At 51.6% G+C, this 11,437-nt stretch overlaps 1 protein-coding gene across 1 annotated transcript; it reads right to left on the bottom strand.

Moving 5' to 3' along the window:
* Window positions 1–411: 411 nt before the first annotated feature.
* Window positions 412–9,006, bottom strand: PCARE (photoreceptor cilium actin regulator). Its single transcript, XM_055541748.1, has 2 exons — window positions 5,261–9,006; window positions 412–589 (listed from the first exon to the last, which is right to left on the bottom strand). Exons 1-2 carry the CDS (start codon window positions 9,004–9,006, stop codon window positions 412–414), a joined length of 3,924 nt encoding a protein of 1,307 aa, XP_055397723.1.
* Between the last annotated feature and the right edge of the window lie 2,431 nt (window positions 9,007–11,437).

The following is an 11,437-nucleotide window of genomic DNA, read 5'->3' as shown; positions in this document are numbered from 1 at the left end:
TGGAGGGTGAGTAGGCGTGGGGGTACCTTGGTTTTCTTGCTGCAAAACTAGGAGAATGCTGTCTGCTTCCTTCATTGTTTAGAGAATTAGATGGTTTCATGGACACCTGGCTCATCAAGCATGCTGGAAATACATTTTCCTGCTAAATTAAGGCCAACTCTTGAAGGATTAAAGAGTGTAATTGTGGAGTCCATGTTGATAGTTAATCTTCGACCCTCGAAGCAAACCAGGACCCAGGGCTGCACACAGTAGTTGTTCAGAATTTAGCAGACCCCTCGGGCAGTGCCCCTTCCAGGCCTTTCCTGCATCTCAGCAGGAGTCTGGTTGGCCTACCCTCTCTGGGGCTAACGCTTGGCTGTCACCCTTGCTTTCTGGGGTGACTGACATCAGTGTCATTCAGTTGGTAGCCCGTCAGGTCACTTCCTTCTGCTGGGACTTGTCCTGGGCATGGCCCACGCTGGCCTCTCGCTGCAGCCCGTGGCCCAGCACACAGAGCTCTGGGGATGGTGCACCCCTGCCGCTGCCCTTCAGTTCTAGGCCACAGGGGCTGTTCCATGGCTCTGTGTCCTTGGGGCTCTCCTCGCTGCTGCTGCAGAGAGAAAGCATAGTGCCAGTCAAACCCTCCTCGTTGCTTCTGGCCCCACCTCCTCTCCATTCTGTCTCTAGCCCTCCTGTCTGTGTCTCCCACAGACCTGGTGGGCCCTTGTGCCAGGCCTCTGCCTTTCTGTATCAGCTTTGCCTGTTGGTGCTGTCCTTGTGGGTGTCTCCTCTAGTAGGGCACCATGGGAGCCACGCTCCTGGCATTTTGGAGGACAGGCTGAGTCTTGTTTTTTCCTGGGACAATCAGATCCTGCAGCTCTGGACAAAACAGATCCCTCAAGAACTCGGGCTTTTATTTTGTTTTGTTTTAAAGTGTTAGTTGCTCAGTTGTGTCTGACTCTGCGACCCACAGACTATAACCTGCCAGGCTCCTCTGTCCATGGGATTCTCCAGTTTAGAATACTGGAGTGGGTTTCCATGCCCTCCTCTGGGGGATCTTCCTGACCCAGGAATCAAACCCAGATCTCCCACATCACAGGCACATTCTCTACCATCTGAACCACCACTTCTTATTCCATAAAGGGCTAGGCTTAGCTAGTTGAATTAAAAATAAAAGCAACACCAACGATAACAGCAAAAACCAAAATAAAACAAATGCAAAAACAACCCGGCTTTGTTCTGCTGCCACCCTTTTCCTGAACGGGATAAAACGAAAACTGCTTGGCCCAGACCTGGCCTTTGAATAAGACAGAGCTTCCCAGCTGCTGAGTGCCACAGTGAAGGGGCTCTGAACAAAGAGGGCCACCCAGTGTGCTCTGGCAGCACAGAATGGAAGGTGGTCCCAAGCACGGAGCAAGCCTAGGCCAGATGGGGAGCCAGCTCAGAGAGCCACCCTGGCCATGGGCAGCCAGGCTAGTCCCGTAACAACCACATGGAAGGTGGAGTTGTCTGTTTAGGTTCCTGCCCTGGCCCTTCCACTTACTAGCTGTGTGACCTGGAGAGTGTTGATTAATTGCCTTGATTCTCAGTTTCCTTCTTCGTCAAAAGGAGGTAGTAATGATACCCATCTCACAGGACACTCAAAGGTTTCAATATTGGATGAAGCATGGAAAACTCTCCGTGCACTACCCAGCACACCATAGGCACTCAATGAGTAGTCAGCTGTCACTGGTGCTCTTTTGTAGCATGACCAGAAATTCACACCCGCGAGGGACCTGAAGGACCACTCTGTCATATGGCACCTGAGGCTCCGAGCCTCTCCATCCGCTACTCCAGGGCCAGGACGAGACCCAGCTCTCCATGTGCACAGACCAGAAGCCCTTCTCTCTGCCCACAACAGGACCTTCTTGACTGTATTAGGAGTGTGCTCGGCTCTGCATGCTTAGACTTACGTGGGATATCCAACCAGCAGAGGACGAGTTTGAGTTTGGACCCTGACAAGATCAGGGTGGCAGGAATGGGCGTGAGGGGGGTGGGCACTGGCATTGGCCAACATACATAATTTTCAGGCAGTGAGGGACCCACTCTGATCCTTAGAGCCAGTCTTATCTATGTCAGCCTCTGGCCCCATCATGAGTTCCTGCAGGACCCAGTGGTGTATGGGTAACAGATCCCACCTTACTGTTTATTTTCCCTGTGCCCCTTTGGAGGGGGGGAGGCATGACCCTTTGCTGCCCGTGGATGGGAGCGGCTACCAGGAACAGGAGGGGCAGGCCCAGGGGACAGGCTATTGTGCCCAGCATCCGTGGATGCTGACACTGAGGTCTGACACAGGATTTGGTTCTAGCATTGTGTCTTCTCCACCCCCAGCCAGGTCCTACATCTTCATGAGGTTCAGGCCAGAAGGTCAGTTTTTTTCAGTTGCTGTATGGCTGTGGCTCCACCTGTTCCCAGACCTGATAGGGAAGCGGGCTGCCCAGGTCTCTGGATCCAGCAAACATGGCTGCTGAGAGCCCCTGCCTGGCTAGTCCTATCCTGGCAGAGAGTGAAACACTGCGTTTGCATTTAGGGGAGCAAGTCTGGACACACTGAGACCTGGAGAGAGACAGCTGCCTCCACCAGAGGATTCAATACGTAAATAACTGTTGAGGCTTAGTAACTGAGCTTCCTGGGGAAGCCTCCAAGGACTGTGCCCAATCCCCGGGCCCCGAGATGGGGAAGATATCAACACCATCATGTTTTCTAAAAAAGGGGCTCATGCCTAACATAGAATGACAGATGGGAGATCAATACCAGATGCAGGCCAGTGCGTCCTGCAAACCTGCCGTGGCTGCAAGATACCATGGGTGGGGCTGCTTCTGCAAGTCCCCACTTGGGGAAACAGCCTGTTCTGAGCAGTTCCTGGCTTTCTGGCACTGACTTGTTGCATGATCTTGGGGAAATCAGGCTCAGTTCCCTGGCATTGTTTCCCATACACAGGAGGGCAGAAAAAATGCTTGTCTGCTACAGAGCTGCAAATGCTCTGCTCTTAGAGCTGGTTGGCTTTTGCTCCCAGATGCCAACTTTACAAAGGTTGGGCGGGGAGTGTGGGGGGTGTCTGGGGAAGGAGCGTTTTCCCACTACTTCCATCACATGCTCACAGTTGCACAGTCTGGAAGAACTTGGAGGTGTGGTCTGACCAGGAGACAGCAATGGGTGTGAGTCACTCTGTGACCTTCCACGTGACTTTGGGAAGGCTCCTGTTTATGCATCTTCCTCTTCCTCCCTCTTTCAAGCTACAATCACTCCGCACCCCACCCCATCTCTCCGCATATTGAAATTCAGGACCTAAAACAACATTTTAGGCTGCCCTATTCCGAGGAGAAGCCTGAGAGAATGGCAGTATTTTCTCCTTGAACAATTTTATGTTACTTTATTATTGCTCCTGCTGTTTTAAAATGTTAGTGTTTTTAATTAATGCCATTTTATTGTGCCTGTTCTCTCAAGCTCTTCTCCTGAAGGGCACAGTTTTAGAAATCTAATCACTGAATAAGTAGCGAGTGTGAGGAATAATGCATTAACATTTATAGAGGTTCTTAGATGAAAGGTACTGTGTTGTAGGAAGCTCATTTTAGATTTAAGAAAAGAGCAACGTTACATTAAGATTCGTGCAAAAATAATCAATATTTCATTTCTTTCAAGTGGCTGGGGAAGTTTATATAACTATAATCAAGCACAACTTTCCCGAGATAATATCTTTATTTAAAATTGACTGCCGAGTACTTTGTGAAAAATTACCATATACGCCTTGACAGACTGTGAAGTCTGTAACACGTATCACTCTGGCAGAAATTAACTTCTGATTTACACAACTGTGGGCACTGAAAAGATAGCAAGGACTGGTGCGGGCTGAGCTTTGTCTGATCTGATATCAAGACACATTGGTAAAAGTTCCTCTTTAACCGACCTCAGATGTACACATTTCTCCCCATGCCACAATTCAAGAAAAGATACATGTCCCTGTATATCCTGTAAAATAACCAGATCACCATATGAGTCCTTTCAATGGAAAATAACCACATCACCATATAAGTCCTTTCAAAGGCCAGGCAGTGGCTATTCTTTGAGTCATGTCCTCTCACAGCCGCCTCCCCAGGCCTGTCTGTGTGGCTGGGCCAAGGACATGCCCAGCAGCGGCCCTTCATGAGAAATGCGCACTCGGAACTCAGCCGGCCCAGGGCAGGCAGGGGGCCCTTCTGCCTGCGTTCTCGAGCTCAGTGCTCATGGAAAGTCTTGTTCTACCTCTACACACTCTGAAAGGGGAGATGGAGAAGGAGGCAGGATTGGGGGTCCTCAGGAGTAAGAGGAAGTCAAACTTTTATACTCAATACCTCCAGGATCAGCCGTTCTTAAAGTGTGTCCCCTGGCTGCCTCCCAGAACTTTTCGAGGAAAGTGTTGTGTCTAAGCTGTCAAAACTGTGTCCATAACAATATTAAGATGTTATGTGCCTTTCCCACTCATTCTTTCATGAATGCGGAGTGGAGTTTTCCAGACTACAGGATGTGTGACATCACAACAGATTGCCTGCAGATGAAGGTCTGAGAACCCAGCTGTCTTTCTGTGAAGCCCACACACTAAAGAGGTTTGCAAAACTTCAGAGGTTTGCAAAACTAAAGACAGTGTCACTCTGCTCACTCAATGTTTTTTGTTGTGAAAAAAATAGTTACTTTTCGTTATATTATTTATGTTAACATAGAATGGGGCATTTTAAAAATTAATAAACACTCTAGACATCTCTCAACTTTAATTTGTAATGCAGTAAAAAGCGATAGATGCAATGCACAAAGGCCCCTTGAGGGTCTCAGTTTTAAAGAGTTAAAAGAAAGTCCTGGGACCCAAAGCACCTCCCGCTAAGATGCTGGTCTACTGGTGTAAACCAGAAAGGACAGGAATCAAGCTGCTGGCTCCAGACAGGTAACCAGGACTCAACTTTAGGGGCCAAGTCGCTTCATCTCAATGTCCCCACATGTGAAATGAGGGGCATGTGTGGCTGGACCAACGTGGTTGTTTTAAACTTTATTTGTATTACAGCAGAGCCTCTTGCAATGAAATCTTTCATGGGAACCTGAAACATGTAACAGAGGAAAAATTGTTGCTTCAGGTTGGGGCACTGGGAGACCAGATATCTTGATACCCCCTTTCCATCTTGTTCTTCTCTTGGAGCACAGTTTGAAAACTACTGACCCAGATGATCCTAAGGGCTCCTCAGCTCTGTTCCCTAAACCACAGGACTCTCCTTACCTGCTCTGGCCATGCTGGGATTCACAAGCGCTGCTGGTGGCGCCCGGGACAGGCCGGTGAAGGCAGACGCCCGGCCGGGGGTCAGAGGCTGTCCTTCGGATGAAAGGTTGAGGGTTCAGGGCACACAGAGTTGTCCCTCGCTGTGAATCCGCCCTCATTCGTGGCCCTGAGCTGCCCCTCCAGCTTCCTGTGGGGGTCTCAAGAGGAGCCCCAGCTTCAGGGGGCTGCGATGATGGGGTGAGCGGATGTACTGTTGAGAATGGTAGTTTAGCTTCAAACAGAGAGGAGGTGGCTGGGCAGAAAATGGAACGTGTGTTTCCGGATGCCTTGGCTGCCCAACTGTCTTCAGAATCTTGTGTTTCCTTGGGCCTCTGACTGGGAGATGCTGGGGGAGAGGGGGAGGGGCCAGAGGCCAGGGAACCGGCTTCTGTGCGCTGGGGAGGGGGACTGGAGATCTTGTGCTCAGCGAGTGGGCTTGCTGAGGGAGGGCTGGGCAGCTTGTGCTGGAGGGGAGGGGAAGCTCGTTTCTTCACTGTTGGGGGGCTTAGCACCCTGGGACTCACTGGAGGGCTGAGGGGTGGGCTAGGGGACCCATGTACACAGGGTGCACTTGGCTGGGCAGATCTGTGAGTGGAGGGCAGGCCCGAGTGCCTCTTGTCCACTCTGGGCGTCCAGTGTGCCCTTGTGGGAGAGGCCTTCCTGACTAGCACAGGGCTTCGGCCTTGGGTCTGCCTTGGGGCCTCGGGAGAATGTGGTCCCCGCATTGGCCTGGTCAGGCTGGGTTCTGAGATCCTGTTCTGCCCAGATGTGTGGCTGGAATGGAGCCAGTGGATGACCTTCCGGGGAGGCTTGGAGAGGCCTGAGGCCCTGTCTGCCTGTACCTGACTCTGCGCCCTGCTGCCCTGCACCTCTGGGTTTCCGCTAGCTGCTGGTGGGTGGTTGAAGTCCAAGGCGAGCTTTCCGGTATTGCAGCCGCCCTTGCTATTCCCTGGTTCTGTGCTGCGGGCCCTGGTGAGGGTGGCGGTGCTCTTGCTGGGCAGCAAGTCAGTGGGGCTCATGGAGACTCTTAGTCTTGGGGAAGCCCACGTTCTCCGGGCAGAACCAGTCCCTCCCAGCCCTGGCACGTGGGTCCCTTCAAGGGGGCTCTCTGCCGGCTTGTTGCTCTCTGGGGCTTCCAGAGAAGTGAATGATTGGTCCATCAGAATTTCCAGAGGTGGCGGAGGGAGATCCTCTGGGTTCTCCTCTGTTTCCCAGTTGAGGTCCTCACTCTTGGTTGCTTCAGCTGTGAGCAGAGGGGGAAAGGTAGGAGCTAAGGGCCTCCAGCCTGGGCCCATCCTGAGAGATTCTCCACCCACTGCTGGAGAAATCCGAGGCTTTGGATACAATGGGGCCAGCCCTCTGTAAATGGGGAATCTGGGAGGCATGCTGGGGACCCCCCACTTCTTGGGGCAGGGGCTTGGCCCCGAGTCCCGGGAATCCCCCAGTGTCCTTAGACTCTCGGTGGGACTGAAGGTTTCAATGAGTTTCTTGACTGATGTTCTGGTGGGACAGCTCCTGATGGTCTGGTCCCTGACTGCTGGAGCCTCATGGGCCCTCTCGCCCAGTGGGATGATGCTTGGGAGCCCCTCAGCTTTTCCCTGCCCAGGCTGTTCTCCCTCAGGGTGGGAGCAGCACTTCTGCAGGATGCTCTTGTCCTGACTTGGCAAAATGCTGAAGTCCTTGGTGAGGGATGACTTTAGCTTGCTGATGGCGCTGCTTGGGACCACCCGGCAGCGGTTGTCAGGCCTCAGCATTGCAGCTCTGGGCTGCGTGACTGGCTCTTGGCTCTGCCCCTGCCATCGGGCGCCCAGGCTGTAAAACGCCTCCAGCCTCTGGCTGAGGTCCCTCTGGACCCTCCGCAGCTCCTGGAGGGTGGGATCTTCCGTGTGGCTCTTCAGACACCCCTCGGACTGGGACCTCCTCTGCCTTGAGGGGGCCCTCCTGCTGCCGCTGGCCGTGCTGGGTCTTGGGGGCACTGTGGTCCTCTCCTCTTCCTCCATCCAGTCCTGGTGCTCAGAGGGCACAGGAACAAACTTGATCCTTTCACTGATCGCTTCCTTCATCTTCAGAATCATCTCCCGGGCCTGGGGGCTCCTGAGTCTCCGGGGGTGTGGCTGAAATGGGCTTTCAGCACTGGCAGGTGAAGACCGTGGCCTTGGATGGGAAGCGTTTTCCCGCCAGGTGCGTGGGCTTGTGCAGCTCCCTTCGTCCTCCTCCTCCTCTGAGCTGCTGTCCTCACCTTCACTGAAGGATGGAGCGTCCATGCACCTGGACCCTTTAGAAAGGTGTGCTTTACCGGAAGTCCCCATCCCAGGGGGACCACACGGAGTGCTTTGGCCTAGCCCCCAAGGCCTGGAGGCAGTATTTTCTGAGCCTGCAACGGAGGACCAGGGGTTCCCTGATCCACCCTGCACTGCTGGATGAACCTTGGCTGTGAGAGGCCTTGAGAGTGGGCAGTCCTGGGGTCCATCTAAACCCATCCGGAATGGACTTTGCTGCCAGGTGTGTCCTGACAGCCTGGCCTCCACTGTGGGTGAAATCGCTGGCCTCCACTCTGCAGCCTCCGGCACTAAGTCCCAGCTGGCTTGCTTGCCCAGCTTGTCTGCTAGCTGCACAGACTCATTGTCCGCACCGATGCCACTGTCCTCAGAGCACAGGGGTAGATCCCATGCTTCAGGGTCACTGTGGCTGCTCGCCAAGCTCTCCAGGTGCCCCAGAGCCCTGAGGAGGTGTTCATCTGCGCCCCTCTTTGTGCTCAGCTTGTTCCCCAGGTGGGCTGCAGCAGCGTTGAGGTAGCTGCCGGAGCCCTCCAGGAGGCTGCTGGTGAGCAAGGCCACTGTGCTGCTGAGCTCCTGCAGCTTGCTGACTGTGTACTGCAGAAGCTGCTGCAGGAGATCTGGCTGCTCCTGGGGCTCTCCTTTCTTCAACGGCCAAGCCAGATCCTTCCGAACCTCCTGGAGGAGCTCATCTCCATCCTTGGAGATCTCCCCCAAGAGCTGGTTGACCTCATCAAAACACAGCATCAGGAAGCCGACCATGGGCTGCAGCAGCTCGTGGGTCTGGGTGGCCTGATGGGTGATGCTCAGAACTGCTTCATATTTGGAGAGGCAGGCATGCAGATAGGTGTAAGTGCGCTGGTGGGCCTTCACCAGGGGGTCGGGGAAGTCCACCTTGTTTTCAGACTCGTGGGCAGGAAGGATGGTTTGGCAGTAATGGCCCTGTTTGCTCGACCTGTGACATTTTGGTCTCTTTGCCCATTTGGAAGTCTCCTGGGTAATACTTTCTTCACTCTCTTCCCTGGAAAAGGCTGCCCCTTGTGACCCATGGGAGCTCTGTCTCTTGAATGGAATGTCCGTAGCCATGCAGCTTTGTGATTTGTTCAGCTGGGATGGGGAGGTTTTGGTTTCTGGGATCAGTCTCTCCATATCTTTTGCTTTGTCTGCAGTGGGATCCCTGGTGAGCTGACAGAGACTGTCAGCCACGGTCTGGGTCCACCTGGGACTAGGCTGTTCCTCTTCTGCCTGTTGTCCCTGTGACGAGCACCCTCCAGGGTCATAGCAGGTGGAACTTTGAACCAACAAAGGGAGGGAGCCTCTTTCACTGGCCCTCTGATGTCCTGGCAGAATTGCTTTGGGCTTTTTAAAAAACTGGATGCCACTCTTGGCAACACTGTTAACAAGATCACTGTGGGAAGGTGTGCATCCCATGATGTCAGCCTGTAGTCATCTCCCACCTGCAACCCTCACAGTTTTCAGGGAATCATATTCAAAATAGAAACAGAAGGCAGTCTTACTAGTCCATCCAGGCAATCTGCAGGTCAGAATCCTTTGAAGTCCAATGCAATGTCCTAAACTTGCAACCAGCTCTCTTCACTTCCTTGGCTCCATCTTGCAGAGGTAGTAATGTTGCTGTCCTGGTGATGTTCTAAGGTTTGAGCCCTCTGCTGCTAGTAAGCAACAGGGCAATTCTAAAGGACTTCAGTCTCGTGGATTATGGGCCTCTGAGTGTTGCTCGTGTCCTAACAGATGTGCATGGCAAGTGGAACTTTAAGCCTATTAGGTTAATCATGCCCCAGCCAGTCAGCACTCACAGTGTGTTCTAATATAGAACTTCTCAGCATTTACTATCTTGGGAAGCGGATTATTTTTGCACGTGCTTATGCTTTTAATTCTGCTCAGATGCCTGCCATATGAAACCTAGAGAAACGAGCCATAATTGCAAAAGGCTCTGGAAGAGACACATTTGTGGAGAGGAAGCAAAGGGCTCACTGATGACGGATCCTTAAAGAGAAGTGACCTTCACAGTTTAATAAGGGCACAGCAAGCTCCAACCTGTTACTACCCAGAGGACCCCAAAACACACAATAGATGGGCGCTGAAGTGATGCATTGCTGTTTGTGTGGCTTATAAAATAGACCACGACTTTCTAGTGCTGGTGAACATCTCTAAATAAGATGGGGAATAAAGAAGGTCAGGTGGCTTTCCTTTACACTAGAAAAGGAAGGTAGATTGCTTGGAGGCCTGGAGGGGAAAGCAGAAAAACTCACCACCGGCTCAAGGCCAGTTACTGTGGACTATAGCTGCTCAGGGAGGCAGTGCTCTCACAGGAAAACACTTTTTATTAAACCTTTCTCATAGGAAAAGAGAACAAACAAACTGTGGAAAATTCTTAAAGAGATGGGACTACCAGACCACCTGATCTGCCTCCTGAGAAATCTCTATGCAGGTCAAGAAGCAACAGTTAGAACTGCACATGAAACAACAGACTAGTTCCGAATTGGGGAAGGAGTACACCAAGGCTGTATATTGTCACCATGCTTATTTAATTTATATGCAGAGTACATCATGAGAAATGCTGGGCTGGAGGAAGCACAAGCTGGAATCAAGATTGCCAGGAGAAATATCAATAACCTTAGATATACAGATGACACCACCCTTATGGCAGAAAGTGAAGAAGAACTAAAGATTCTCTTGATGTGAAAGAGGAGAGTAAAAAAGTTGGCTTAAAACTCAACATTCAGAAACTACGATCATGGCATCCAGTCCCATCACTTCATGGCAAATGGATGGAGAAACAATGCAAACAGTGAGAGACTTCATTTTCTTGGGCTCTAAAATCATGGCAGATGAAATTAAAAGATGCTTGCTCCTTGGAAGGAAAGCTATGACCAACCTAGACAGCATATTAAAAAGCAGAGACATTACTTTGCCGACAAAGGTCCGTCTAGTCAAAGCTATGGTTTTTTCAGTAGTCATGTATGGATGTGGGAGTTGGACTATAAAGAAAGCTGAGTGCCAAAGAATTGGTGGTTTTGAACTGTGGTGCTGGAGAGGACTCTTGAGAGTCCCTTGGACTGCAAGGAGATCCAACCAGTCAATCCTAAAGGAAATCAGTCCTGACTATTCATTGGAAGAACTCATGCTAAAGCTGAAACCCCAATACTTTGGCCACCAGATGCGAAGAAATGACTCACTGGAAAGGAATCTGATGCTGGGAAAGACTGAAGGTGGGGGTGGGGGGGGAGGTAGAGAAGGCGATGACAGAGGATGAGATGGTTGGATGGCATCCCTGACTTGATGGACATGAGTTTGAGTAAGCTCTGGGAATTGGTGATAGACAAGGAAGGCTGGCGTGCTGCAGTCCATGGGGTTGCAAAGAGTCAGACACAACTGAGAGACTGAACTGAGTTGAACTGATAGGAAAAGAAGCTAAAGTGGGGCAGTGGAGAGCAGTTATGAATAGAACTTAAGGGAAAAATGTATTTTCCTTTCAACCTCAGCTTCTCAATCTGAGCCTGGTGCTCTTGCCCATAGCTAAGGTAGCAGCTGCCCATTTAAAAACTTCTTTAAAACTGTCTTTGCGGTCCATAGGGCTTCACTTGTGGCTCAGCTGGTAAAGAATCTGCCTGCAATGCAGGAGACCTGGGTTTGATCCCTGGGTTGGGAAGATCCCCTAGAGAAGGAAAAGCCTACCCATTCCAGTATTCTGGCCTGGAAAATTCCATGGACTGTATAGTCCATGGGGTCACAAAGAGTTGGACACAAAGGTCACAAAGAGCTGGAAAGAGCTGAGTGACTTTCACTTCACTTGCTGTCCATAAAGTGTAGAGCAGACATTTGGAGTAGGAAGACTTGGGTT

Source organism: Bubalus kerabau, chromosome 11 (assembly GCF_029407905.1).
Source record: "Bubalus kerabau isolate K-KA32 ecotype Philippines breed swamp buffalo chromosome 11, PCC_UOA_SB_1v2, whole genome shotgun sequence".
NCBI lineage: Eukaryota > Metazoa > Chordata > Mammalia > Artiodactyla > Bovidae > Bubalus > Bubalus kerabau.
The sequence above is the reverse complement of the archived record's forward strand: the minus strand, read 5'-3'. Positions and strand labels throughout refer to the sequence as shown.